Below are 27,614 nucleotides of genomic sequence, written 5' to 3'. Positions count from 1 at the left end.
TTTTTCGCCACTGCTGTTGATTCCATGGAACAGTAATAATAACAATAAAGCACTTTAAATGTCAGAAATCAAAAAAGTTGGTCGGTTGCTGTCCAGGCACCGAGAAAAATAAGATCATCCATCTTAGTTGAAGGGCAGCACCAACGCCAGTTGGACTAGAGAGCCGACCGCACAGCCGATCAACAGACATGCGCCGGTCACCTGACCCGCCATGGCACGCTCGCCGTCCGTCGTTAAGCTCGGTGTCTCCGGGCTGTACACAATGGAAAGAGTGCCAATGAAACCGTTCGACACTCCCATCAACGCAGCGAAGATGTACGGCGGCACCTTCGAAGGGATTTTGTGCAACGCGCACAAGACGATGAGCAGGACGAAGATAATGCGCGAGATGGCCACGATGAGAATGGAGTTGCGCGGCGGCCACAGACGCTTCCACATGGAGGCGATACGGCCGAAAAGGTCTGCGAAGTTGTACACCGTCATGATCAGCGTAGTGTACCAGTCGTTCGAACTGTCGACGGCGAGCATGATGCCGGGGTAGATGAGGTAAGTGATGCCGAAGGTCAGGAAGCAGGTGAGCATCATGGGCCAGATCTTCTTGATCACCGGCCATAGCTTCACCTCCTGTAGCAGCTCCGCCGTCGTCAGACCTTCGTCCACCTCGCCCTCGTCGTGGGCCGCAGCCTTCTCCACGGAGAGTGAGCGATGCTCATTCAAGTCAGCGCACGTCAGCTTGCCGTCCGCCGCTCTCCTCGCCTCCTTTGCCGCAGCGGCCTCACGCTCTTCGCGGTTGGCGTACTCGCGGTCGTCGAAGAGGACATCCTCGCAGCGGTGGTCACCGTTCTCCAGCACCGCCTCGTGGAGCTCCCGCTCGTCTTCCGCATCGGAGGAGGAAGAGGAGTTGTCGAGGTAGCGCTGCGCCCCGGCGTCCACGGCACCTCCGGCAGCCTCGGAGTAACTCTTGCTCGCGCCCGGCTGGGCCGAGGACTTGCCCGACAGCGTCTTCACCGTCTTGCGGTGGCGGTAAATGTTCGCCCACGGACTGCGATGCGAGCGGAACTCCGCAATGTAGCGCCGCGCAAATGGGTTGAAGAGCAGCAAGGTCAGCAACAGGCCCGAGATGCAGATGATGCCGATGGCGGTGCAGAAGTAGATGAGGGACTGGGTGAGTCCCGCGTTGTAGGTGGACGGCATGCTGGCCAGGAGAACGATCTGCACGACGGAGAGCAGCGCGCCGGCGAGGGCGGAGCCGACAAGCATGCCGGACAGCATGACGGGCGGGCAAGGGCCGAACATGGCGTAGCCCGTGTTCTCAAAGTACGCACGAGCCGCTCCGCCCAGGTAGGCGACGATCATCAGCGCCGCGATCGCGCTGTACTCCGAGACGTGCGTGTGGGGCATCAGCAAGATTACTAGCAGCTCGATAATCATCAGGGCGCAACTCACCTCCAGGCGGAAGAGAAGGGAGAAGCGGCACATGAAGGAGGTGAGGTTGGTTGGCTCGTGCACCGCCTGCGCAACGATCGTGACGACGGTGTAGAAGTTCAAAATCTGCTTCCAGAACACAGGCGAGCGTGGCTTCGCGCCCTCCCTGCCGGCCAGGTACTCGTAGTAGTTCAGCATAAAACTGGGGGCACTGTTGATGGCGTTGATACCCATCACCATGGTCAGGCCCACCATCAGGCTGGTGCCGATCATGGCCAATTGCGGCAGCTTCGACATGGGACCCCGCTGCTGCTGGCAGTTGAAAAGTAAGTAAGTAAAGAAAATGGTTAAAAGAATGCTCACGAGGAGAGAGGATTCCTGCAGTGTATGTGAGGTGCAAAAAAAAAAGGAGGGGTTCTTTTCCTCTTCAGCTTGCTCCCTCTTTCTTCTCTCTCTCCCCCTTCTCCCTCGGCTGCAGAAGTCGCGGGTTGACGGCGGAAAGCGGAGGAAGTCAGCACGACGGAAGCGCTGCAACTCCTCAGAAAGAAAAAAGAGATGAATAGAGAAGTGAAAAAAAGAACGCTTGCAAAAGGAGAAACAAAAACTGGAAGAAACGAATGCGATAAAAGATTTGAGAAAAAAAAAATAGATGACAATACAACAGACGTAACTGGCGGAACGACCGTAGACGGTGTGTCGAGAGAGAGGAAGGGGAAGGAAAGGGACTGAAAAGACACGAGAACGGAACGAAAAAACGATGAGTTCAAAGAAGAAATCGAGAAGAGGCTAGCAGCAGCCCTAGTGCAAGCAGAGAGCATCGCGTGAGTAGAACTGAAAACATAGAATGCTCAGCACGCCTTCTGTTTCGGGTTTTTTTTTTTGCTGTGATCGACGTATAAAGCAGCACAAAGCGTTGTGTTGTGAAGAAAAAAATGGGAGAGAAGCATACTTACTAAGTGGCTCCTTGTCCGCATTAAATCGTTGTATAATATTTGTGGGCATTGCTCCACGCAGGGCGAGGTCTCTTGTCTCTTGAACACCGCACTGACATGTACAGGATAGTGGATAACATAATGGGAGATTGTCTCAAAACCACTACGTCTCCCTTACACCACATTAAAGATTTCCTTATTCCTTCCCTATCTCGGCAATCACGCGTACGCACAGGATAAATGTTCATGGTCTCATTTTGGCAGGCATTGACTCAAGTGCTGGTGCACCGCCGAAATCACGCGGCCCACCTCGTCATCATCGTAGAAGGCTGTCTGGTCTGTGAAACTGGGAAAGCTGAACGCGTTGGTAATCCGCTTCACAGACATCAAAAGCTCACGCTCCTTCTCAGGCTCTTTGACAGAAGGACCAAAGCGGACGTCCGTCGGTACAATCGCAACAAAGTGAAACTGCATGGTTTCCCCCAGCACACGCAGCGGCTGCAGCGGCATGTACTGGATGACCCAGGGGCGGAACTCAATCACGGTGCGGCACCCGTACGGCTCCCGCTCCATCCACAGCGCGTGCCCAATGCCGAGACCGTGCATCCCCACCACCACATCCGCGTACCGGCCGAGGTGGTACTGCTGGGCGGCGGAGAGCTGTTCCATGTGCACCTCCGCTACGCGAAACCCGGCTGCGCGCATCTGCTCCGCGTAGCGCGCCGCGTTGGCGATGAGACGTGTGGTTCGATGAATGAACACAACCCGTGGTCGATAGAGGCTGACGGCGGCCGTCGCGTTGGGTCTGAAGGAGGTGGTGGTGGCGTCTTCTGGCCAAAACTGCGCGGCCCACGAGGGGGACTGCGCTAGTCGCAAGCGGTCCATATCGCGCACGCTACGTGACTTCACATACGGCGGGGCGCCGAATCCTTGCGCTGCCCAGTCCTGGATACCGTAGTAGATGCTGGCGTTCATGTAAGGGTGGTTGTGCGTGGTGACCAGCAATCCATCGCAGAAGCACACCGCAGAAGCCGCAGAACCTGCCGCGGTGGCGGCGTTGCCAGCCGCAAGAGTAGCGGAGTTTTTCCGCTCCCCATCACGCCCCACGCAGTACGGCGAGTCTGGACGGAACGAAAACGAAGTGTTGTACGGCGATCCGCCCTTCAGCAGCGGAGAAGCGAAGCTGTTGGCCAAGGCGGCGCTGAACTCGATCTTTCTCGCACGGTCGCCGCGGCGGTCCGCCCAGTTGGTGGCGTCACTGCGTACCATCACCGTCTGCGTGGGGATGTGCAAGAGCACACCGTCCTCCATGGTGTGGAACGCACCGTACAGCGTCTCCAGAGCGTCGGTGATGAGATGGAAAAAGTGAGTGGCGATCCAGAAACCGGAAAGCAGCAGTCCCATGGCCGGCACCACGTGCAGCCCGGCCGACGCGCTTGCCATCGCTGCGTTGTGGAGCACCGCGTCGGTCAGTGGAAGCACCGTCAGCTGCTCTGCCGTGAACACCTCCATCCCGCCGGCGTTGATGCGCTCCTGCGGCACGTAGAACGCCCCACCTGCAAGACAAAAAGGGCTCCCCACCGCCGTGTAGGTCGCATTGCCGAGAAAGTTCTGTTGGATGGTAAGGTTAAAAATGGCGCTCCGTTGGGGTCCTGTGGCCCCCGAGGGCACCGCGTCCCGCCACGTGCGCCAGCTGCCCGACGCCCAGCGCGGCACCGCCGACACGCGCGCCGCACAGAATCCTTCAAGACCCGCCAGCGTGGCCGGGCTGCCAGGGATTCCGTTTTGACGGCTCACATCGTAGGCGAAAGCGGTTGTACGGTTTTCTACGGTGTCCGCGCTTCCTCCTTTCCCGCTACCCGTTTTGCGACGTGGAGGAGGTATGCCGATGAGGATGTCCGTGGGGCACACAATGTGACGTCGCAGCCACGCCTCCGCTGACTCGCTTTCCTCAAACATGAAAGACGGGCGCAGGTAGAAAAGCGCGAGCACAATGAAAAGTAAAAGGGTGAATACAATGAGAAAAAGAAACAGCAAACGTATCCTCTCTGCACTCGTGCGCGGGTGCATCATTGCGCGCCGCAGTCGGCCGAGGTTCATGCGCAGAAGAGAGGGAGGGGGCGACGACGCGGGCGGGTCACCTTTCGATTCTCCACGCTCCCCGCCACGCCTTCGTAAGAGCTCGACGTTCATGTTGGCGTGAAAAAAGAGACCTGTTTCATTTACGATTGCCTCCTTTTGATTTCCCGTCCCTTTACGTCAAGAGGTGCGGTGGGCCCTGAGAGAGAAGGGTATGGAAGAGAGTCCTGTGGTTTCAAAGAAAAAAAAGAACTGTTTCTATTTTGCAGTTGTACATATGGCATTCCTGGGGCCGATAAAGAGAGAGGAATACGCAGCAGGTATATTCTATGCAGCCTTCAGCCTCTTTTGTGATGTCACAGCCGATTCTTCAGCAGAGGCAGAGCGGGATCGTGCAGGGCGCGAATACTTAGAGGAAACAATTCGTTTTGGTTCCTCTAATGGAGGTGTCTCGCTCGAAATGATGAGCACACACACATACACACCTTCAACCTCTGAATATCGCGAAACAAGCAAGCGGGTGTACTTTTCTCTTCTTTTTATTGCGCATTAGGAATGGTGAAGGGCCTTATCCTCTTTTTGCCTCCGCCATGTTATACGTGCAAAACAATTTAAGGCAGCCCAACGGTTGCCTCTTGCGTCGAGAGGTGTTGCACACCTGGAGAACAGCTTCCTTCTCACCTGCAAAGCTAACTACAGCGGCAGTTAACACATTCTTGCTCAGTTTCCTTCACGGCTTCACCGGCCCAGCACCGATCGAAGAGAAGAAATAAACAATTGCAAAACAAAAAGGCTCACAGCGCGCCATCGCCCTCACCCGACATCCAGGTCGTGCATCACCATGCCCACAACATCCAGTTGGATTATGTCGGTCCGCGCATGGAGCAGCATGCCAAGGTGCGGCGTGGTGCGGCCCATGTCTCCGTGCACAAACTCTTTCACATACGTCCCCGCCTGCGTCTCGAGGTCGAGCAAGAACCAGTGTGGGTTGAGAGGGGTCAGTTTCATGGAGTGAATCAGCCGTGGGCGGGGGTGCAAGGAGCGGCGATGCAACACACGCAGCGGTGTCTTCTGTGCAATTGTCAAGTCCTTCATCTCATGGATCGCCTGCACCTGCGCGTCCGTCGCAAAATCTTCAATGGCACGACTGGACCAAACCACACACCGGTAGCGCTTCACCTTGCTCTCCGAGTGCCGCGCCAGACGGACCGTGACCTCCGCGTCTGTGCGGCGCAGGTGGCTCACCTCGACACTACCGATATAGCTGTCGTTGATGGCCGTCTCGAGCCGGCGTAGATCGTCGTCCGTGAAGTGCTCACGGATGGGAGAGATGAGCTCCAAGACAAACGGGCGGCCATCACCGAGCATGCGCACGTCCACGTCCTCGCGACCAGCGCTGTGAAACTTGTAGCGGTTGTAGCCAAAGACTAAGGTGGACGACGCCACGGATGGAGCTACCGACTGCCATCGTGCGGCATGTGCACCGCGCTCTACCTTGGGTGCTGCGGTGGCAGGCTCTCCCACGTCCTTCGTGTCTACCAACGCCGCAGCGGCACTGCCGTGGCCGCTCTCCCGCTGCGCCTCCGACGGCGCCGCTGGCAGATCGGGAAAGAAGAAGGGCAGAAGTGGATTTGCCACCACCTCTTGCAGCGAGTAGGAGCCAATCCGTTGCCCGTCGAGGAACCACGGTGACTGCGACATGTTCCGCATCATCTTGCGGTAGTTGCCCATGAGAAAGATGTTCGTGTGTTGCAGCTGGCAGGAAACGGTGGCGGCGGCACGACGCTCCTCCGGTGAAGCGCCAGTGCGGCCATCAGGGTTCGCACCGCCCGCCGTGGAGGGCGAAGGGAGCCAACCTTCCCTTACCAGGTAGGGAATGGCGTAGTCGTAGATGACGCTGTAGGGCAGCACTTCGGTCGAGCGATTGCCGCAGTAGGCAGCGGGAAGGTACCCCTCCGTGATGAGGCCCTCCGTGGCGTGGTGCCGGCAAAAAACCTCGCCGACAAGACTCTCGCTGCTGCCGCTGTAGCGGAAAGCCTGCATGGCGCGAAGAGGAGGAGGGCGCACGGCAGCCGCGTTGCTCGTGGCGCAGTCCGCCGCCGTCGCATGCGCAACGGATCTCCCCTCGGTGGTGCCGTCGCTGCCTTCGACGCGCGCCCTTTTCACCCCCTGCCCGTCGCCGCACGCCTCTGCCGTTTGTGTCGCCGCGGATTTGACTGCGAGAGCTTTGTTGACCGCATTCGCGTACACGGAAATGCCAGGCAGCGTGGTGCTGCGCAGGATGGAGGAGGGAGCCGTCGCGGAGGCGACAACATCGCTATGGCGGTGCAGAAGATACGGCAAAATGCGCGCCCGCAGGTCGCTCATGTAGAAGTCCTTGAAGTTGCTCAGCTCCTCCTTCACGATCGACGTTGCGGATGGGCAGTCGACGCCCGTGCCTTTGACGTCAAAGTAACGCGTCGCCACGGCCAGCCAGGTAAAGGTGAAACTCCGATTCACGTTGACATTGATGGTGATCGCGGCGGAGTCGAAGTACGGACTCGCACGCACCTCGGCCGCCGCCAGTGGAGCGTGAATGAGGTCGATGAATTGGTAGAGTCCCATGCAGGCGATGCAAAGCCACGAGACGGCGTGTTTTGGAGCGGCGTCGCCGGCCAGCATGCCATAGGCGGTGGATCCCTTCGTGACACGGTCTCCCTGTGCGTCGCCATCACCCATGGCTGCGTGGAATGCATCGCCGTGTGCTCCTGTTGCAGTGGCAGGCGACAGCGCCCCTGCGAAATACCGCTGCGCGCTCTCTGTGGTCTCGTGGACGATGGTGAAGAGAGGGTGGTGCTCGTCATCCAAGATGGGACACAGCGATGCCGTTCTTGCCTCTGTCGAGGTCGGCTGCACCTGGCCCAACGTGCGAGGTGGGGGGTAGTTGAAGAGCATGGACATACGAAGCGCACACTGATAGCAAAGAGCTTCTTTGCGGAAACGTCTGCTGCTGGAAAGGGCCGCATTGACGCCTTCGCAGAGATCCGCAGAGGCCATTGGATGTGCAGGGATACCCGAACAACGGATTGCAACAGAAGAAAACAGGAGCAATTGCCACGTGTCTTACGTCTCGTCTTTTTGTTGTTGTTGAGAGTCGTTTTTGTGTGCGCCGTCACGCGTGATCCAAAGCAGACGCACACGCAGATGTACAACCACAAGACAAGACGGTTTGGGTGCAGGACAGACGGAGTGAAGAAAAAAATTGCAGCCGAAAAGAGGGGAGAGAGGGAGGAGGAAGAAGCTGGCTGTCCCACGTGCGGCTGAATAAAGCTACATCGCAGGCGCCAGACGAGACCGGAGAGACGTTGTCGTGCCCTTAGCCTAGCGGGGGGGGGGGAACTCTGTTGATGCAACTCGCAAGGTCTAAAGCACAGATAGTAAGAGAGCTGTTCATTGGCTGGCTTATTCTCCCCTCGTGGAAAGTCACCGGAGACGCCGGTTTCTCCCACTGATTCCATCGCTGTTGTTGTTGTGGGATCCGCAAACTGAAAAGAAGGAAAGCAGAAAAAAGGTAGAACGATGCAGTAGAGTGGCGTAATTTTCTTTAACAAAAAAAAAAGATCGATTGGCGACGACACCAAAGATGTAGTCGTCGGCGTGGGTATTTGATGGATAATATCCAAGAAGAAAAGCGAGATATATATTCAAATAATTGAGGAGCACTTGAATATCTATAGGTGGTGCTTGTGAAGACAGCTTCGCTAGCATATAAACAAAATGACGAAGCAGATTTTAGTATATTTCAAACAAGCAACACGCAACCACCTAGAGCGGCCCTATCGTGACGGAGGAAAGTAGGTCAAAAGGCGTACTACGTCGTCCCTCCAACGCTTGCCACATGGCGGCAAACCTCGACAGAAAGAGAAAAAGAGCGCCGTTAGTCGGCACGTGATAAACATTTTATTGATGCTGAAACGCATCCTGTTCAAAATTTTAAACGCTATGGCATCTGCTGCAGAAGGTAGTTAATGTGTTTTTTTAAGGTAGCTCCTGCATGAGTAAATAAATGCACACATAACTAATCCGCTTGTTCTCTCGCTTCCGCCTTCGCCGACTTCTGTCCTTCTGGCACGTTATGCCTCGCTGGTTCCCCAGCCGGCTGCGTATGCGTGGACGGGGCAGCGTCGTCCTCACACGAATCCACCGCAAACTCGGTCACCACGCGGCCCAGAAAGTCGTGTTGACGGTAAAAGTGGCAGTACAGAAAAGCCGCCACGAAAGCCACCGCGACCACAACGGTACACAAAATGGCAACCTCCACCTCCCAGGCGGAAACGACAGTCAGCACGACATACGACGCGGTGGCGACGCCCATCATCGCGTGCAGCTTCCACCCATCGAGTGGAATACGGAATGGCCGCTGTAGGTGTGGGTACAAGTGCCGGATACGATAAAAGGAGATTAAGATCACGATAACACGAATGCCGTAGAGGCATTGATCTATCTTCACCAACGCACCGAAGGTCAGCACCGACGAAAACACCGCGGTGAGCGCCGTGTTGAGGATGAGCGTCCACGGATAGGTACCATAGCGTGCGCTGCGGAACGACAGCCATTCACTCACCCTGCCAGGGAAGGCCTCCGTGAGCGCCATGCCGGACAAGATGCGCGTGGAGGTGCAGAGTGCGGAGAGCGTTAGCCCAAACGCGGAGAGGACGCTCCCCGCGACGGTGATCACCTTGAGGGGGGTGCCGCCGACCTGGTACGACACCTCAGCCCAATACCCCGTCGTCCACTGCGAAAGGTCAATCGCGCCGTGCGACACGCTCGCCCCGGTGATGATCGGGGGGATGTACGTGATGAAGGCGAGCCCCATCAACGGAATGAGGGAGCCGATGATTGTACGCTGTGGGTCCTTGATATCCTCCACCACACTGCCCGCCTGCTCCAACCCCGAGAGACACCACGATGCAGTGGCCAGAAACATCGGCCAGTTCATCGAATCCGTCGGCACATACGTCACTGCTGGCCAGTTCACGTAAAAGTGGCTGTCGAGCTGCTGCTTCAAAAACATGAGCACAAACGGCACTACCGTCAGAACAGTGAGCACGACGCTGGCCACACCGACCGTCTCGACGCCAAACATGTTAAGAAGGAAAGTCAACGTGAGCATGCCCAGCCGCAGAGAGATCGCTCCGGCCGTGCTGCACTCCACCGCGGTGCACGTGTACTCGGAGAACATTGTGGGGTAGAGGGCGTTGTCCGTCGCAATGTAGAAGAGAGAGAGTATGGCCATGGCGAAGTACACAGTCCGGTGGAACGACAGCTTGATCCACATCAAAAAACCAGCATTCGAAGGCACCGCAGACGCGAGCTCGGCCACCACGAGCGCCGTTGGCCCGCCTACAACGACAGGGATCACCACGACGGAGATGATCGTCAGCATCACGCCGCCCCCCATCACCGACTCCTCGATACCGTACGCACCGCTAATGGTGACGGTGTACATGAGACCAGTAAGCAGCAACGTGGAGAGCGCCCTCCGCGGATCAGCGTCTCCACTTTCTTCTCCGGCACCCTCGCCGGCCTCCCGGAGGCCGCTCGTACCATCCTGGCTGGGCCTCCGCGTTGAGGAACCCGCCGCGTCACCTTCACCAGCGTCGATACCGTCGCACTCGCCTGTCTTCCTTCGGCCAGGAATTGCATCCGTGGGGGACCCGGAGAGGATCAGAGAAGCCCCAGTAGGTGAGCCGCGGTAGAGATGACTACGCGGAGGGTGCTCGAAATACTGTCGAACTATTGAAGGTGATGCATTGTCGGCCATTAAGAACCTTTAATATTTAGAAAACAATGAGAATAATGCTTCATGTTTTCACGTGTAGAGATGGAGAAGGGGAGGAAAGGAAAAGGGAAAACTATTGTTGATGGCCCGTTTTGGGGTATGCATACATTAACGGTGTTTGCCCGACACCATCGTGTCTTCCTCCTCGGTTGAGGGCATATCTTTCCAGAAAGCGAATTTACCATATTTTTCATTTTACATCTTTTTCACGCGGGATATATACATACGAAGTGGCAGACTCCTTTTCAAAGTCCGCCTCCAAAGCGGGGCGGTGCGGGCTCGGGTGGGCGGGACTCGAAAAAGAAGTGAGAGGCGAAAGTCGAAGACTGTCGCAAGGATAGAAAAGAGGAAAATGGGGTACTAAGGTACATTTCAACATCCTACCATTCCAACATGACATCATTCCTGGCGCAGGCTTCGAAAATACGAGAGAGGAAATTCGAAAGAAAGTCAGTAGTTCAAAAACAAAACGAAAGCACACAAAAATGGTCGTCAGGTTCAATACGTAGGCACAGCTGTTGGAAAATTGTATCGTCGGTTTTCTTTTCCACGTATTGCCGTATTTACTTGAAGAGAAGCTCAAGTTCGCTTCCAACGAAACAAACCGAATTCAAAAGCGAAAATAGAATTCTTATGCTGCCTTCGTAGCACAACAGGGAAACAATAGGCCTCAATTTCCCACACTTGTGTAAAGACGCCGACAATAGAAAAGAGCAGGTTGTGGTTGTTTGTGGAGGTGGGAAAGAGGAGACGCAGATGAAAACGGTAGAAGAAAGGGAAAAAGGTTTCTTTTCTCACGCTTCAAAAGCATGACGCCATATGAGAAGATAAAATGACTTGTTGTTTCAGCGGAGGCGCCCAGCTCGAGATCTCCGCATTCAGTGCGCCGAGAAGGGCAGTTGTTGTTGCTGTTTTTCGCCGTTGCAGTTCTGAAGGCAGAACGCCACGTATTACAGAAGCCGACGACGCACCTGAGGACGCAGAGAAGAAAAAAATGGGAGGGAGCAAATGGGGCAGGCGGTAGCCCTTCAACAACGACGACGAGTGTCTTTGTTTCCTCCAGCGCCGTCGCGTACGCACTTTCGGAGAGTACAACGTCCCACAGCTATGCTAGTCAAGGATCTTGTTAACGCTGCAAATGACACGCTTTTTTCATTCGCCACATACAAAACGTACATTCCAGCGTTCAAAGGGTGAACACCTTGCCTCGCTGTGTAGGGAAGAGAGCGCCTCCAACTCCGGGTGCACTACGTACCCACTTTTGTTGTCGCGAGACGCGCACATCACCTCCGCAACTCGATGCACTCGTGTCCAAACGCTAATTTCTGAAAACAGACCAGCGAACGGGATTTCTTCCCATCCAGAAAAAAAAAAGAAAAGAAAGAAAATGTCGTTATTGATACGTTCACCATGCGCAGCAAGAAGAAGGAAAAAGAAGAATTTGGTAACGCGAAAAAGGTTCTGTGGTTTACAGAGAAAACGGCGGGAAAGAGAGCAACAGCTGAACCTGCGCGAAGAGAAGAGGAAAAAGGAAGAGAGTTCCACTCGCGCACACACACACCACACTCATTCACCCACAAATATCTTTACGCTTTCAAAAACGTTGTGTAAGTGACAAGATGTCTCAAAAGGAGACAGAAAAGTATGTGAATAATAAATGTGAGCTTTCACAGAAGAAAATTGATGTGGGTGGCTAGCAGTGGTTCGTTTTATCGAATAGTATAAAGCTTTTCACGATATCAATAATTTGTTTTACCGCTAAGTCTAACCGCTCACATACATGTATATACCTCTCTTTTTTCTGAGTCAGACCAACAAATAGTGATGCTAAACGACACTTCTCGAAGTCAAGAAGATATGTAAAAGGAAGAGAAATAGGAGAGATCATTAGGAGACAAAAATATAGCAAAATAATGCTTTTTGGGAAATATATAGATATTACGACGCTTATGGAAACAAAAGCTGCGTGTGAATAATATAACTGATCGGGGAGTTAGGAAAGTTACTCACTGGACGTGTTTGGCACTCTTGCTACTGTCTTCGAGGAAGAAAAACAAAAGCTAAGGGTCGCCCACGTGTTATTTTTTCTGAATGCGATCAGACGGTCTCCAATACTGTCCGGTTAAGGAGAGAAAAGCTAAAAGCGGATGACGGCAAACACACACTCATCTATATGTTCGATGAAATCCAAGCAATAACGAAGAATTGGTAGAGAAAGAAATTAAAGAAAAAGTGCGTGAGTGCAGAACACCGCGAAATACCCATTACTACTAACGACGGAGAATGTAGAAGTAACAAAAAGAGGTATGAAAAAGGTAAAGAATCCAGTTGAAGAAGACTAGGGAAAGGGAAAACGAAAAGGGAGCAAAGAAAGAAAACAAAGTGAAAACCCTATGTGAAATCCTTCAAGGAAAATGACCGAAAACATAAAGTATGAAACAGTGAAACTGTTGTACTTGGCGTTTCTGTGTGTGCAGTTTAGAGATCTTTAAACGCCCTTGACAGACAACAAAACAGAGAAGCAAAAACGATATTCCAGTGCACAGTTTTGAATCCGATTGTACAGACAGCAGTACATGAGAACAAAAATGGTCGTAATCCTCATAAGCACCGTGGAAAACGCCATTACCCACACAGAGACAAACACACAATACGAAAAAAATTGGCTGAAAAGCGCACGTTTGTGGGAGCGTTACGCCAACGAAGCGCCCGCCCCAGCAAGAGAATCGTCTTGCCATCACCGGTTTTTCTTATTTGAGTGGTAGATTTGCTTCGATTCTGCAATAGGATGGATTTACCGGGGCTATTCAAAGTCCACAAAGTGCGTAAAGGTGATTGAGAACAAAACAAAACGTTAAACTCCTCCAAATAAATAAAAAAGGGAAACACAAAGAAAAAAACGTACATGCTTCAATAAGCTAGATAAATGAAGAGAGAACGAAAGCCAGGTAACAAAAAAAGAAGAATTTCGTTTTGGAAGGTAAAAGGATCGTCGTTGTAACACAACAGAAAAAAAACACGCGGCTTGAATTTCAGCTGCAGTACTGCAAAGGGAAAAAGGTTAGACAAGCACAGCCAGTTTCCTCCAAAGACGCTCAATGAGGGCAACGCCGACCAGATTTTAGGATGAAAAACAACTCTGTTTTGCCCTTGCACACACTCAACCATTCGCGTGCATTTGCACCGGCGTTTTCCGATGGGGCATGCGGGGCGCGCACACTTAAATTGCTGTATTACCTCTTATCGACATATAGATATATTTCTCTTTTTCTATTAGTGAGCAATATCTTTTACATCAACGAACGATATGCGTAAGTCAACGCGATAGTATTAATCACAGCAATAAAAAAGAATAATAGAAGCGTTGTGCATTTGGCCTGCCGTTGTCTTCTGCAACAAAGCGCTGGAACTACTGAAAAGAGAAAAAGGGGAAAAACAGAACCACAGCTTTGCATAGGTGTGACGCTGGAAAAGGCATTGGTCATTATTTCTTCTTGTGTGTGTGTGTGTGTGTGGTAGCATGGTGCTTGCACAAGTTTTGGCTTCGCCACGTCCTAGCAAAAAGGAAGCAGGAAACATATTCCTTACAATATCAAAACCATAAGCGCCCCGGAGACACTTCCTCTTTTTAAAGGACCGAGACGAAAGACGGATGTTGAGAACCGTCTCAGAATAAAAGAAAGACTATTGAAACGGGCACCTCCGCCTGCCACTTCCCGCAAAGTTATGTGCGATGAAAACCCAGCCTTTCGGAAAGCCACGTTGATAAAAGAGGAAATGAAAATCTTAGAGCCGTCTGCGCAGGCTGCGATTAGCTTCCTCCAACTATCAAAGAGATACAATTACTGGGCCTCTACGGCTTCCCCACTCTGGCTGCGGGTAACGCACAAAACAAAAAAGGAACTGCCTACTATGATTAACCTTAAAGTTAAGTATGTGTGTTGGCGGGCGCAGAAGCGTCACCGGTCGAGAAGAGAAACACGGCCGGTCATAATGCTACTTCCCTAGCCGCTGTGATCTCGTTCTCGAACGCTGCTGTCGTGTACGCCACGCGATGTCATCCTCTCCCTTTTCTCTCGGTGAGTTAGTTTGGCAGAGGCGTCGTGGCACTCTCGCGACCGCTTCCAATTTGTATGTCTTTCACAAACGCATGCTCACGCAGCTGTCGAGCCGTGGGTCGTTCCATCGGATTCTCAATCAAGCATTGCCGGACAAAGTCTTGAAAGTCCTTTGGAAGGGTGGAATGATCGAATTCCTCGAGAATGGGACCAAAGTCAGCGTATTTGTCGCGGAGCACGGTGCTTCCAACGCTGCCGCTGTTGCTATTGGACATGCAGTGGTTCCCACCCGGCCTCTCGCATCCGCTATGCTTCTCCACGCTCCCGTCCGCTACGTGAGGCGACTGTCCGCGCGCACCGGCTGGGGAGGTCGCGGACGCTGCTGCGCCTTCGTCGGTGAGCTCCCCGAATATGGTGTCCAGGGAGAACTTGCAGCGGAAGCCGTTGATAATCATACTGGGGAATTGGCGCTCCAACGCTTGCCACGGCAGCGTGTTCGTCGCCATGTGGTACGCCGTAATGCCAAGAGACCAGATGTCGTTGCTCGTCAGCATGCCGAGACCCAAGCAGCTTTCGGGTGACATAAACGCCGCCGTCCCGCCCACGATGGCATGGGTGAGTTTTTCGCCTAGCCCGTTTCGCACATCCCGCCTCACCTCCGCCGCCGCTCGCGCTGATGTAAGTCCTGTAAAGTCCGCCAGCTGATACTTGTAATTTGAGAAGACGGACGTGTAGTCGAAGATGAGAGTGTTGTGTGACTTGACGTCGTTGTGTACCTTGTGGTGTTCCTCGTGCATGAACTGAAGCGTTTCCAGCACCTCCGCCATGCACCGTTGAATCTCTTGCATGGGGAACGGTCCGGTGCGCTTCAGCACGTCGGCGATGCTCCCCGTCGTGCTACAGGCGAGCGACACGTGCGAATAGATGGGTACGTTTTCCAGTTCGGAAAGGCTGGAGAACGGGGGGTAGTAGAGCCCGACGCAGAAGATGTGCACAATTCCAGGGTGGTCTACCTCGAGCCGAAACCGCAACGCAAACTCGATCATGTTGCGAACGGTCTTCTGGCGGGCGTCGTACACGACCTCCTTGATCGCCACGGGGACGCTAGCCAGGCGTCTCTCCTCGCCGCTCACCGTCTCCGTGACGATGATGCTTCCACCCAGCACAACCGACTGCGAGCCACGTCCGAGAAAGGTGTTGCTTGCCTCGACGAAGACGCGTTTGCCAAGAAACGTTCCACACTCCCAATGCCCAAACGGGCATGGAAAGAGGTTTTCTCCCTTCCGCACCTTCCCCCTGTTTCCGTTGGAAGCTAAGGTACGCGTGCCGGTGCGACTCCAGCTCTTGTTGCTTATGACAGGTCTCGGGAAGCACGCAAAATTGCTCGGCGCTCGCATTAGATCCTCTTCGGTCAGGGAAGTAGCACCATCTGAGTCTGAGCCCACCGTTGGAATGAATAACGAGAGCTCCTCATCTGAATCCGTCTTGTCGGCCACTTCACTCCGCTGGGCGTCGCTGTGCTCCTCTACTCGCCCGTTTGAAGCGTCGCGGTTGCCGTCGTCGCCGCTTTTACACCGCTGCTGCGTGTTTTCCGCTTCTTGCAAAGCCTCGAGGGCGCTTATCTCTTCATCCAACTTACGACGCGTAATGTTTCCCACAGTGAGCGTTCGATACCGACATTCTTGCAGCACCGCATACACCTCGGGGTCAATTTTCAGAGCTTCTGGTTGTGCTTTTGGTGGAGGTGGGTCAGCTGGATGCTCGGTGAGGGACAAAAACATTATTACGCATGCACTTTCGAGGGCAAGCAGCAGGTTGGTATTCCTGTTGGTGTTTATCGAGTTCGTTGCCTTTCTAGGCCGGATTGCTGTTCTCTCTCAAGAACGAGACACGAGTGCGAAGGCTGCTAAGAAGGTCGTTGTCCCTTTGCGAGAATGCCTCGTCGCAGATGGCCAAAAAAGTCTTGAAAATCACTTCAAATACACTTGCGGCCAGATTTACTACAGGAGGCGCAGAAATAGCGAAAAGAAAGAATATATCTTTCGTGAAGAATATGTCCAATGACTTTATGAAAGATGAAAGAGGTACAAAGTGACTGACGTCCATGCACACAGAACGAGGCAGAGGAACGTTGACGAGATCAACAGTTTTGTTGACAGGCTGTTCCTCCACTTTTACGTTTGTCTCTATCCTAATCTGAACAGAAGAAAGAAACCAGTGAACGCGCCACGAAACTTATCACTACTGAATCAAATACTTTGTAAAGAAAACGTCTGTGCTTCTATACGTTTGATGTCACAGCAGACGCGAAAAAAAAAGCAGTTGGACCGAAGTTTCAAAAAAAAAAGTATCGGAAAAAAAAAAGAGAACAGTTGCCAAGAAAGCGGGAGAGGAAGTAGTAGCCAATTCGAAAACACGTCGTTGCACCGATACGGTCTGGAAGGCGTGAAGGTAAAGAGCACAGCTATAATTTCTTTTTCTAATTTAAGAAAACATATGCAATGCAAACGTTGAAAGGTAGCTATGTATACGGCTCTCATTAGCTCCATTTGCGCTCACAGTCAGCGCAGTCGCCACGAGCATAACACGCAGGAAAAAGATAGTAATCCAGCACCACAGCCTGCGGCCACGTCTCATTGTTGATCTGCGAGGCAGTATTGTGTATCTCCAGCTTGAGATTAAAAGAAAACACCTTTTTCAGACTGGTAACGTCCTGCTTTCTCTGGGTTTTCCTTTGCAGAGGTGCCAACGAGTACACCTGATGTTTCTCTTGGTGGTTTTGGTTTGTTTGGCGATACACACATAACGCACCGTTAGCGCTCGTTTGTTGAAACAAAAGCGAAAGCACTCTACGTGCATTTCCTTGAAAACTAAGCTGCAATCACTACAGGCTGTACTAAGCAGTTCTACAGTCTCAATAATAAATAAAACAAGAGAGTTTGAGACAAAGTCTTGGGTCGGAATGTGATGGTTCTCGTCTCTCCCTCGTCTATTCCATGAGGTCGACTACGGTGCAGATACGTGAAAGGGTGCACACGTATTAGTCGCACCACCGCCGTCCGCCAGACATGTTTGGCACCGTCCACCCATCTTGATACTGCCAGAGGTGATGAGGAGATCCACCGGAGTTGCCGAAGAAGAAATGATGAGGGGTACCCGGCGGGACCTCCTTCATGAAAGGGTGCGGCAGGCCGAAGAGAATATCGTAGGTGACGCAGAACACAAAGAAGGCAACGGATGAGCGGTAAAAGAGCCATTCGAAGGGAATCTGGAAAGGCCACCCTAAAGCGTATTTGGTGAGGTAGAACCCACCAGCAGTGGGGGCCAAACTAATCTGCTTCTGATGTTCGCGGTAGGGGAAAGTGCGTTTGGGCACGCCGTAGGGGTACAGCTCCTTGACGTTAAACCCATTACGCCTCGTCAACGTTGCACGAAGCATGGCGAGACACTACTAATGGTTGGAGAAAAAGAAAGAAAAAGGATTTCCGCGAGTGTGGTGTGCGCAGCTATTCGCTACTGATGTCGTGAGTGCGTTTCGTTCCGTCAACGCGCATTAAAAAATGAAGGCGATAATTGAGCGTACGTTCGTCAGAAACAAAAAGAGAAGCATTAGAGGTGAAGAAGTAAGATGGAAAAGGCATATGTTGCCTGCAGTATCTCACGCAACGCAGTTGATATACATGTGTTAAAAGCAAAAGGGGTTCAGCATATTTAAAAAAATAGTATACAGCGAGAGAGAGACACAAAATCTTGCCGTTGTTTTATTCGTTTTTCACGTGTTGCTGTTTGTCGGAGAAGGCATTGTCGTGACTCGGGGTTCACATATGTTTTCTTTTACTTTTTTGAGTAAGTGCACGTGCAATGCGCACAGACCTTTCAGCATAAAATAAAAAAAGAGCTCACGTTCTCGGTCTGTTTCGACTGTACGTCGCACATTAAAAAAGGGGGAAGAAGGTGCCTTGCAAGCCTGCAAAGATTGTTACTTGATCTTACATCTGTACATCAAAGGGTATTCAGAGAGGTGAAAGGCAGATTCCGTTTTCTCAAGCGACAGCAGATCGCATTCGGTCTTTTTCGAGCTTGAGTTCTCTTTTCCGGATTGCCAGCACCTGCTTGATCATATCTGCATTTTCAATGGGTTCTGCTTCTCCGTCTTCAACCAAAGCAGGTCGATTTTGGAGGATCTCCTGAGTCAGTTTAAAACACTCATCTGCCTTCTTGAAGTTTCTCTTCAAAAGTGCACAGATTCCACTGTTGAGCGCCACCATCGCATCCCCCGCAGCTTTGTTCGCTTCGGGGTTGGGATCCATCAAGGCAGCAAAGTCGCTCTCCGCAACATGCAGTAGGTGCGCCGACATCTTTGCTGAATGTTCCTCTTCCAACTGCTGTCGGACCTCCGCCTTGGCGTCCGCTAACAAAGCGAACCCATTTTGAGGCACAGAGACTTTTATGCTACGTTCAAGTCCATTGATTGTCGCGTCAGCGATCATACTTTGCTGCAACGATCCTACGCTAATTTCGGCTGCGTCCGGTGCGGCATTGTCGAACTCGTCGTCTTCCTCCTGCTGACGGTTTCGCACGATGGACTCAGCCACGCGCAAGGCGGTGCAGCCGCGACGAAACCTGGCGTACGCGTAGGCCTCGTTGACCCGGAGTGCGCGCCCATAGCACTCGATCGCCCTGTCGCTGTCTCCCTGAACCTCACAAGCTTTACCTAGGTTTGCCATTGCGTAGTAATTTGCTTCGTTGAGGCGAACAGCTGTATTAAAGTCATCCACGCAAGAGGCAAAGTCGGCAGACCGCAGGCGGAGCCCCGGAACACAGCTTTCGAGCACGCACAAGCCACGCATATTGTACGCATGATCGTTTTCGGGCTCTAAAGTAATGATGCTTGTGTTGTCCTCGATGGCATGAGGGAAGTCGTGCAAGGTGTGATAGCACTGCGCTCTCCATTCGAGTGCCTGCACGTTCGTCGGGTCTAAGTCAAGCGCGTGAGAGTAGCTCTCGATCGCTTCCGTGGGCATCCCTTGCATTCGATGCCACTGCCCCAGAAGAAAGAATGGATAAGGACTGGCGTCGTACGCCTCAACGGCGGCATCCAGTGCTGCTTTTGACTTGGTGAAATTTGGTTGTGCATTGCGACCGGATGGCTCCAAAAAACCTTTGGCTTCCGCGCACTTTTCTTGGCACTCTTTGATTCGGGCGTCGAGCAACTGCTTTTCCTTTTTGGCCTTTGCCCTCTGCGCTTTGAGAGAGGCCTTTGACTGCTCCTTGGGCGGCATTTTGATCTTGAAGACCGCTAAAATGTGTAAACAAATGACTGAAGTTACCTGGTTGTTGGTTAGCTCAACCGCCAGCGCAGCTGCTCCAAATGAGTGCGCTATTCAAAATACTTGTGGAAAAGAAGCAGACCACTGCTTTCGCTTTCAAGGAATTCCACTATGACAAAGAAAAAGACAAGAAAGGAAAAGGAAATGGTAACAGAAACAACCATAAAATGGCAATCCTACACCAAGTCATCACACATACAACAGCTATTCAACTGAGAGACGAGAAAAAACGATTCTTTTTGGTGGCACCGTGTGGAAAAGAAAGGATAGCGTCCACAGCGCTTCTTGTCAAGAAATCAACTTCACTGCGCAAGCTTAGCTCAGCTGTCGTTTTATGATTCAGAAGTCAGCTTTTAACTGAGCACAGTATTTCTTTTCTTTTCTTTCGGTTGAAACACGGCGATGATTAAATATAATATCGTCTCACCCCTTTCGAGTTTTGTTTACTGTCGAAGGCAATTTTTACTGTAAGGCGAAAACGGTAATAGTTAATTTATGATCAGAACATTAGCATTAGGAAAAAATCATGATAATGTGAATATGAAGAGGACGCGTGGATGACACACGTGCACTGAACCGTGGAATCGTGTGTCCAAAAGCACATGCACGCGCCCGTTGTTTTTGTTTCAGGGTCAAACTTAGCCTTCGCCCGTAAAAATCCCTGATCCATTTATTTTTGACACAAAAAAAGTTATGAAGTTAATTGTTTTCCTTTCTTTTCAGAAACGCCAGAATTCAAAAACAAATACAAATATTTATCAAACACGAAAAGTGTCGCTGCATCCCCGACTCTGCTGCAAAGAGCGTTAACCCACTACACACACGTAAAAAAAGAGGAAAAAGGGGGTTGTCATCGAGATGCAACAACAGAAGAAAAGGAAGATAGGAAAAAGAACAAGGGAGCAGAGACCTTCGCTTTTTGTACGCAGAGAACAAAAAGACGTTTACCCAACACACAAAACAGAATTTCGAGGACAGAAAAAGAAACATGCGTCATTATTAACACACAAATTTTCCACACACGTGAGATTGAGAGGAAAACAAGTCAGTACAGGAATTTGAGTATCGAATTCTCAAGAAAAAATTATTCGCGAAAGTCACGACAGGAGAAAAAAAACACGGTTTCATTATTTCCCCGATGCCGCCCATCACATCGCAAATGCTCCGTCCGAGTCTGATTTTTTTCCTGGCGACGAAGGAGCCAGCTCGTTGCTCTCCTTTTTGAAGGCAAACGTTCGCAGCGCGCATAAGTACTCCTTCTCATCCGCAGACGGGACCTTTGTCCAGCTGGCGTCCTTCTCAATTAATTCGCGGAAAGTCATATAAGCTTCTGACACCGCGTGCAGACCGTATTCGGCGGCTACTGCAATGAGGAAGTCGATCGGGATAACATTCACGTCTCTCAGCGGCCCGTTGTTGGTGGTGAACTGAAAAGTGTGCCCAATTCGCGGCACTGAGTCTTCGGACCATCCGGCCTTCATGATGCTGTTGGAGTACTTCTTCCCCTTTGAGAAGAGAACGCTGGCGTCAATGAACGTGCCGAGAAAGGTGCCTCCGGGGACAAGAGCATTTGCAACGCTGCCAAGGAAATGTCGAGCTTTCTTTTCGTTTTCGAACGCGTGATGAAGGCCCGCAAAACAACTGATTACGTGGAACTGACGCGGATGTATTTTTACAATTGTGCTGATCCAAAAGTCGTCTGAGAAGACATCGCCGCAGACTACATCGTACTGACCCTCTGGCGCTCTCTCCTTCGCGTTATTAATGGTCGAGATTAGTGAATCAATGACGCTACGCTTGAGGTCGATGCCGACGTAGCGAAAGGTTTTGTTGCGCATCCACTTCCGCAAAACAGAGCCTCCGCAGCACAAGTCCAAGACGTCGTTGGAGGGTGTTTTGGCATTCATGAGGTCGATTAGCAGTGACACACATCGTGTGGTAACCTGCTGCGTAAACGTCGCGTTTGGTGGTGGAGGGACGTGATACCCTACTTCCGCTTCTGTATTCGTTGACGAGAATGCATTCCAGCAGTTCTCGCAGTAAAAAAGATTACTTCTGCCATCTAACATGCCAAGTGCGAACGCGCGTCCACAATACATGCAATCGCCGTGGCCAGTTTCTATCCAGCAATTTTTGCACCAATATGCGTTGTGTCTATTGTTTCGCCTACCTATATCGTTCACTTTATGGCAACGCTCGCATTGGAAAGATGGCGCTTTCAGCAGCCATAACATTTCTTCTTGCGTTACTCCGGGACTGTGAACAAGATCGTCAACTTCGTCGAATGAGTTGGCGACAATACTCTCGGTCGAGTCCAACTCTTTCAAAACATCCCACCAGTGCGCACCGTCGTCCGCACGCCGAAGCAGGCATTCGACAAGCGAGCCGGCCTTAAGATTTGGATACGCCTCTTTGTGGTAATCGGCGTACTCGCCTTCGTAGGGAATGAAAATCTTTTTCTGCACGTTGCTCGAAAAGACCCCTAAAAACGCGCGGCTGAATCCTTCGCTTACGTCATCTGATGAATCGATGCTTTCCACTGCAAACCGTGCTGTGAGGGACGCCGGCGGAACCCATTCGAAAACAGGTAAGATCACTTCGTCCTCCGGTTGCACCGAAGGGCTAAACACGATGCCGAGGTTGTTGTGATCGAAGACGGGCGTCTCCGCAAGTTCCCTTGTGTGTTCGAGAGGAACAAATTCGGCCTTCAGAATAACAATATGTGCTGGGTTCGCGTGCGGCCAGGTCGTTTCATCTTCAACGCCGATGCTGCTCAACATTCGCAGCCGCTCCGCGTACGGGATCCCTTTTGTTTCTTTGCCTTCAAAAACAAGAAGATCGTCGACGATAACGCGATATTCTAAGCTGCTTCTATAAGACGATGACACGGTGCCTTTAAACACACAATTTATTATGGGGCCGACTGCACCGCCAAAGCACATGGGCAAGCCAAATACGCTGTTATGAGCAACATCTACTCCAAAGATATTGCCCATTGCGTCGGTTCCGATGAGCACGCAGGCACCCACAGCCTTTCGCCGCACGATGTAAGGAGTGCGTGCAAAGCTGTCGGCTGCGTCCGCGAATGTCATTCGTGTCAACAGTTCAGTGGTGGGCATCTGCTTTTCAAACCGCTGCCATAACTCGAGGGCTGCGACGGCGCCATCGTAGGCTGTCATTGACAACGTGGTTTTGACATGCGACGGAAATCCACCAAAACAAATGTTTTGGGTGTCGAGTGAACGGTCCTTTTGCAGCATCTCGTCCAGAATAGCGCAGCTGTAAAAAGGACCGTTTTTGTTGCGTCGCACAAGCTGCTCAACAAAATGATCGTCAAAATCTGAAGAGAACGCAACACCAATTATACTGGCACCGGCATCGTCGCAGAAGACCCCTAAGTTCCAAATTAAGTCACAAATCGAAACCAGGACTGATTTAGCCGTAGAAACTGCATCAACGTGAAGATGCACAATGTGTGTTCTGTCCCATTTAACATCGCTGACGAGAAACTCTTTAAAGGCCCTTTGAGCCCGCGTAATTTCTTTCCGCGCCTCGTGAAAATCATCTGTTTTATACTTAACTTCGATGTCCAGGTCAGCTTCTCGGTTTTTGGTAAGACTAAGCCTTGCATCGTTTCCGAACGTAATTGCGACACCGAGCTGCAAATGAGGACAACAGATGTATGGTACAATAGATTTGACCGGCAGAATTCTGCGAACACGCACAGGGCAGTCGGTCATCAGCCCTGACAAAATTGGCTCGAGTAATTCTGGTGTGTTGCACGCCACAAAAAAATGATGGCGGTACGTACCGCCCGTTTGCCTCCCGTTCAACCCCACCACCGAGCGGCTGTAACCAAGAGCAGAAACACGACTGTTTTCTGCCACCGCTGCGTAGAAGGTTTCCCAAGCGTTTGCCAGAAACATAGCGACATCGCCATTACATTCGGTGGGCAAATCGAGGTGCACAAGAAGGCCTTTCGAATTATTTAAATTCGCCACTGCAGTGAGGTCTGTGTACAGTGTGAGGATCGATCGCGAAAGCAAAAACCCCGAAGAGGTATGCTCGGCATTTTCGTTTGAAACAGTATTGTTGGATAAAAGGAACTGCTCGTTGAGAAAATACTGCAAAGACTCATCATCAATTCCGCCACGCTCTGCATACAAGTATTTCAACGAGAGCAAGGAAGATATATTGTTTAAATAACGCTCTTCATGAACAGAACTCATCCGGCTCGCAATAGGTACGTTGAGGCGATAGCGATACCAAGCATTTGCAGTAAAGCTCGGAGGCACACCTTCAACAACCCCGGGAGGCACAAATGCTTTAGCGTTCACGTTGAGCATATTTGTATTTTACAATTCTTTTTCTTCTGTTCGAATTATTCGAATGGTGTTTTCATGAATGCAACCGGCAATAAAGCATTTCACCATTACACAAAAAAGAGGTGTTTCGTGTTAAGAAGAAATAGTCCGTGGAGAAAGGAGAATTTGATACGACAATGAAGCACATTGTGAAGGTGTTTCCGCGCTTCCTACTTCGTCCGAGCAGACCACTTTTTCTCCTTTTTCTGGAAAATAGGTTTCATTTCCTGCATTCAGTTATCGATACGAGTTTGCTGCCTAGCAAACAGTACGGAGAAATCATTTGTTAGAGGACACAGATTACGTAGTTTGGAAGGAAAATGAGCAGCCGGGAAAATGTTTCTGTCAGTTTCGAGCCAATATGCACGCTTGTCCCAAACTCGAAACTATGTACATTATTAGCGTCAATTATTCATTTACACGACAGTGTATTCGATTATTCTTTCCGTAGTTGCTTTTCGCAGAAAAATAGCGTTCGCTATCATTGGAGATTATTATGCTCTACTTAGTAAAACAATAAATGGTGCAAGCATTATTCACAGAAAAAGCCTTCCTTCAGAACTGAAAGTCAAAACTACACTATTACAACGTCCAAACTGTCCATCACCGTACAGTCTCTTTTTCCGCTTGCTACCTACTCGCTTGTTTCCCACCATCAACTTTCTGTCCGACCACTTCAAGTGTCGCAAGAGAAATTACACAATTTCTTCAATGTTGCGCTAGAATGTCTCCACTCACCAATCTGCTGCGCCTCAAAAGACACAGAAACAAGAAGTACTTTCGAATTCTCTACATAGTCCACTCCATTATTTTCCTGTTGCGCTCCTGCACAACGTCGATGAAAAAAAAGAATTCAACCTTCATTCAAAAGGTGCACGTGCTCTTGAATCCATCACCGTCTTCCTCTCGATCTTCCTGTTTCCCACAACGTCCATAGCTCCCACGTCAGATTACTTCATTTCTCGCTTTCGTGAGAAAAAGCTCAACTGCTGTTTAACCAGCACTCAGCTTTCGTTCGGTGATGCGAAGAAACTTCTCCGGCCTTCGTCCTTAAACCTGCTGACGCGTCCTCTGTCTTTCGAACAAGTAAAAGTGCACTTCTGTCACCTTTCTGTCTCTTTCCTATGGCTTGACACGATGTCCTCGAGACCGGCTTTCCCACCTCTTGTCTGGCAAACGCACCATTCATACAAGCACCGCGGAGAGGCGGCGCCACTCCTTTCCACGCACACCCATCGGGACGAGCGGCGGAGGCAACAGCCCAGCCCCGCACAGCCGGGAAGCGGAAATCACCGCGCTGAAGCTCGCCGCGGCTCCTCGCTCCCCCTCTTCTCCTTTCCCCCCCCCCCTCCACTCCTTCTTTCTCTCCTTTCCCCCTAACCGCCAGCAGCGGCGCGACACGCACAGCACCACCGCACACCGTCGGCTGCTGCGCGGTGCGATGCAGCAACCGGAAACAGCCAGCGGCGGCGCTGTCTTTTCGTGCTCTGGGCGGCCTTTCCGTGCGGCGCCGGAAATTGGCGGCGAGCGAAAAGTGATGAGAGTGGGGTTTGAACCCACGCCCTCGAAAGGATTGGAACCTTAATCCAACGTCTTAGACCACTCGACCATCTCACCTTGTACAAAACCCCTGGAGACCGCACGCCCCATATGTGTCCCACAGGTCGCCGTGGGTTTGTGGGGGTATCGGGGCGTATAGCTCAGTGGTAGAGCGTCCGTTTCGCATACGGAAGGCCTAGGGTTCGATCCCCTATTCGTCCACTTTTTTTGAGCTGGCGAAGAGAATGACCGAGCCGCAAGAATTAGGCATCCTACCTCTCTCTTTTCCCCTTTTCTGACGTAAAGGTTCGCCTTTATGGTAGATGATGATTTGTAAGGTGTAGATTATTCTGCGTTTGAACGCAACAGCGGGGTTGGAAAACCCGTCACCAATTTACGCGTGTGTGGACACAGAAAGCACGATGACGCAGCGCCCCTACTCTTCTTCCAAGCGCAACGCATCGTGCAAAGAATACCACGTACAGACAGCTCATCCGATCGGACCGCAACCCGTCACCCGCGACGAACCCAGCTCTTGCGGCTGGCCAGTTCAGGTGTACTTCGTGTCGGAGAGTTCTGACGCGGAAACGGAGGACTCGCAACAAGCGCTCCATGTGTCCCAGGGAAGAGTTTCGTCTCCACCGCCGGTCCTTGCAGAGTGGTCTGGGCGGCGAAGCTCTCCGTAGCCCTCATATGTGGATCTGCACACGCTGAGCCAGCGCCTCTCCGTTGCCACACGTGGAGATACTCCACACCAGCGGCACGTTCTTCCCAGCCCGTTCTCGCAAGAACTACCTGCCTTTACTGCGCCACCTTCGATAAGAGGTTTCAAACACGCTCAAGGTTGGGACAGTACGTCCGCAGATATCACTCTTACGTTACGCACCGTTTCGTCAAAAGACCCGACGGACCCTGAAGGCCCCATTAGTGTTGCACAAAGGATCTTCTGTGCAGTGACAGCCTCGCAAGTTGGTTGGAAGAGCCCTTCCACCTGCATGAGGCTGTCTTGCGAAACGGCCCCAGTTTGAAAATGGAGGAGCGCGGAGCCTCCAGTGCGGGCAGTAGCGGCACCATTCCTTTTCTCTTGAGTCTGAAAAAGTGAAGTGAGTAAACACTGCAGGGCTAAACAGCAGCTCTGCCGGTAGAAACGGACCTTTTTCCACTTCAAAAACGATCCACCTGCGTTTTGCTTTCCAAGAATTGCTTTCCGTTACTATCATCTTCAATGCAACAACAATCATAGAACCTCAAAAAGCTGTTTTACCGACACCAAAAGCAGCGGCTCCCAAGGATTCATTCCAGTCCACAAAGCAGTGAACAACCGCACCCTTTTCATCATATCTATTTCCCACACAAAGTAACAACTAATCATCGTGTCTCGTGCCGCACTGAAAGCCCTAACGCCTACAGAGTTGTATCAGCAGTTAATACACCTAGACCCGGGTGCGCAATTCAAGGTTTCTTTCCACATAGAAGGAAAAAATCGTTGGAGTAGTTGGGGCAGTAAGCTCCACCAGGTAGAACGACATCTTCAGGGAAGTGTTAAGAGCATCCTCGTCGCATTTCACTCTAACCCGCAAATGGATGAAGAGCAGTGGAAAGATGGGCACTGGAGGTCTGAGTGCAGCGACCTTCAAAAAGGTGGCTACAGGTCGTCAACATGCACGGGAAAGTGAATGAGATACCTGCAAGGGTGCTCGCGGTTTCAGATGGAGGTTATGAAAATAATCGAACGCGCGCCGCCGCACCTACATCGGAAGGAAAGCTGCTTTAAAAATGATACCAGTGGTGGCCACAATTTAAGCGGTAAACACCCAAGGGTATGGCAAAACCGCAGACATATCTGCCGCATACTGGTGCACAGCATTGCGGCAACCAGGAAACCCGCCAAGAAGACCGGCGTCGACAGAATATCGCCGGAGACCATATACTACCGGTCTGCAAACGCATTTACGCAAACGAAGGTCAGCAACAACACAATATCAACCGACGCAGTGACAACACGAGCAACAATGAAACTCCTGCAAGTCGAAGACAATTCCGCAAAGATGTGATGAAAACGTAAT

The 27,614-nt window shown here is 51.5% G+C and overlaps 8 protein-coding genes and 2 non-coding genes across 14 annotated transcripts; 1 reads left to right on the top strand and 9 right to left on the bottom strand.

Annotated features, from left to right (window-relative positions):
• Positions 1–123: 123 nt before the first annotated feature.
• ABB37_07341 (nucleobase transporter (NT4)) lies at positions 124–2,152 on the bottom strand (the record flags this gene model as incomplete). 2 transcript variants are annotated; one of them, XM_015805938.1, is made up of 1 exon in its annotated part: positions 124–2,152. In XM_015805938.1, exon 1 carries the CDS (start codon positions 1,720–1,722, stop codon positions 124–126), a length of 1,599 nt encoding a protein of 532 aa, XP_015655415.1. In that variant the 5' UTR covers positions 1,723–2,152. The 2 variants fall into 2 exon arrangements, with proteins under 2 accessions (XP_015655415.1, XP_015655416.1); XM_015805939.1 differs by having other exon boundaries at positions 124–2,097.
• Positions 2,153–2,609: 457 nt separating this feature from the next.
• ABB37_07340 (hypothetical protein) lies at positions 2,610–4,637 on the bottom strand (the record flags this gene model as incomplete). The annotated part of the gene is made up of 1 exon (XM_015805937.1): positions 2,610–4,637. Exon 1 carries the CDS (start codon positions 4,314–4,316, stop codon positions 2,610–2,612), a length of 1,707 nt encoding a protein of 568 aa, XP_015655414.1. The 5' UTR covers positions 4,317–4,637.
• Positions 4,638–5,249: 612 nt separating this feature from the next.
• On the bottom strand, positions 5,250–7,551 carry ABB37_07339 (hypothetical protein; the record flags this gene model as incomplete). Of its 2 annotated transcripts, none has more annotated exons than XM_015805935.1 (1): positions 5,250–7,551. In XM_015805935.1, exon 1 carries the CDS (start codon positions 7,470–7,472, stop codon positions 5,250–5,252), a length of 2,223 nt encoding a protein of 740 aa, XP_015655412.1. In that variant the 5' UTR covers positions 7,473–7,551. The 2 variants fall into 2 exon arrangements, with proteins under 2 accessions (XP_015655412.1, XP_015655413.1); XM_015805936.1 differs by having other exon boundaries at positions 5,250–7,539.
• Positions 7,552–8,493: 942 nt separating this feature from the next.
• Positions 8,494–10,942, bottom strand: ABB37_07338 (putative amino acid permease/transporter; the record flags this gene model as incomplete). Of its 2 annotated transcripts, none has more annotated exons than XM_015805933.1 (1): positions 8,494–10,942. In XM_015805933.1, exon 1 carries the CDS (start codon positions 10,237–10,239, stop codon positions 8,494–8,496), a length of 1,746 nt encoding a protein of 581 aa, XP_015655410.1. In that variant the 5' UTR covers positions 10,240–10,942. The 2 variants fall into 2 exon arrangements, with proteins under 2 accessions (XP_015655410.1, XP_015655411.1); XM_015805934.1 differs by having other exon boundaries at positions 8,494–10,279.
• Positions 10,943–14,341: 3,399 nt separating this feature from the next.
• Positions 14,342–16,598, bottom strand: ABB37_07337 (putative protein kinase; the record flags this gene model as incomplete). The annotated part of the gene is made up of 1 exon (XM_015805932.1): positions 14,342–16,598. Exon 1 carries the CDS (start codon positions 16,094–16,096, stop codon positions 14,342–14,344), a length of 1,755 nt encoding a protein of 584 aa, XP_015655409.1. The 5' UTR covers positions 16,097–16,598.
• A 757-nt stretch (positions 16,599–17,355) lies between these two features.
• On the bottom strand, positions 17,356–17,857 carry ABB37_07336 (putative mitochondrial hypothetical protein; the record flags this gene model as incomplete). Of its 2 annotated transcripts, none has more annotated exons than XM_015805930.1 (1): positions 17,356–17,857. In XM_015805930.1, exon 1 carries the CDS (start codon positions 17,752–17,754, stop codon positions 17,356–17,358), a length of 399 nt encoding a protein of 132 aa, XP_015655407.1. In that variant the 5' UTR covers positions 17,755–17,857. The 2 variants fall into 2 exon arrangements, with proteins under 2 accessions (XP_015655407.1, XP_015655408.1); XM_015805931.1 differs by having other exon boundaries at positions 17,356–17,833.
• A 501-nt stretch (positions 17,858–18,358) lies between these two features.
• On the bottom strand, positions 18,359–19,756 carry ABB37_07335 (tetratricopeptide repeat (TPR) protein; the record flags this gene model as incomplete). Its single annotated transcript, XM_015805929.1, has 1 exon — positions 18,359–19,756. Exon 1 carries the CDS (start codon positions 19,595–19,597, stop codon positions 18,359–18,361), a length of 1,239 nt encoding a protein of 412 aa, XP_015655406.1. The 5' UTR covers positions 19,598–19,756.
• A 1,037-nt stretch (positions 19,757–20,793) lies between these two features.
• On the bottom strand, positions 20,794–24,019 carry ABB37_07334 (hypothetical protein; the record flags this gene model as incomplete). The annotated part of the gene is made up of 1 exon (XM_015805928.1): positions 20,794–24,019. Exon 1 carries the CDS (start codon positions 23,989–23,991, stop codon positions 20,794–20,796), a length of 3,198 nt encoding a protein of 1,065 aa, XP_015655405.1. The 5' UTR covers positions 23,992–24,019.
• A 1,525-nt stretch (positions 24,020–25,544) lies between these two features.
• On the bottom strand, positions 25,545–25,626 carry ABB37_07449. Its single transcript has one exon. It is a non-coding gene; the product is annotated as a tRNA-Leu (tRNA).
• A 72-nt stretch (positions 25,627–25,698) lies between these two features.
• ABB37_07444 lies at positions 25,699–25,770 on the top strand. The gene has a single exon. It is a non-coding gene; the product is annotated as a tRNA-Ala (tRNA).
• Positions 25,771–27,614: the final 1,844 nt, after the last annotated feature.

The sequence above is a fragment of the Leptomonas pyrrhocoris genome, assembly GCF_001293395.1.
Source record: "Leptomonas pyrrhocoris isolate H10 chromosome Unknown, whole genome shotgun sequence".
NCBI lineage: Eukaryota > Euglenozoa > Kinetoplastea > Trypanosomatida > Trypanosomatidae > Leptomonas > Leptomonas pyrrhocoris.
Note: the sequence above shows the minus strand (reverse complement) of the source record. Positions and strands in the feature narration are given on the sequence as shown.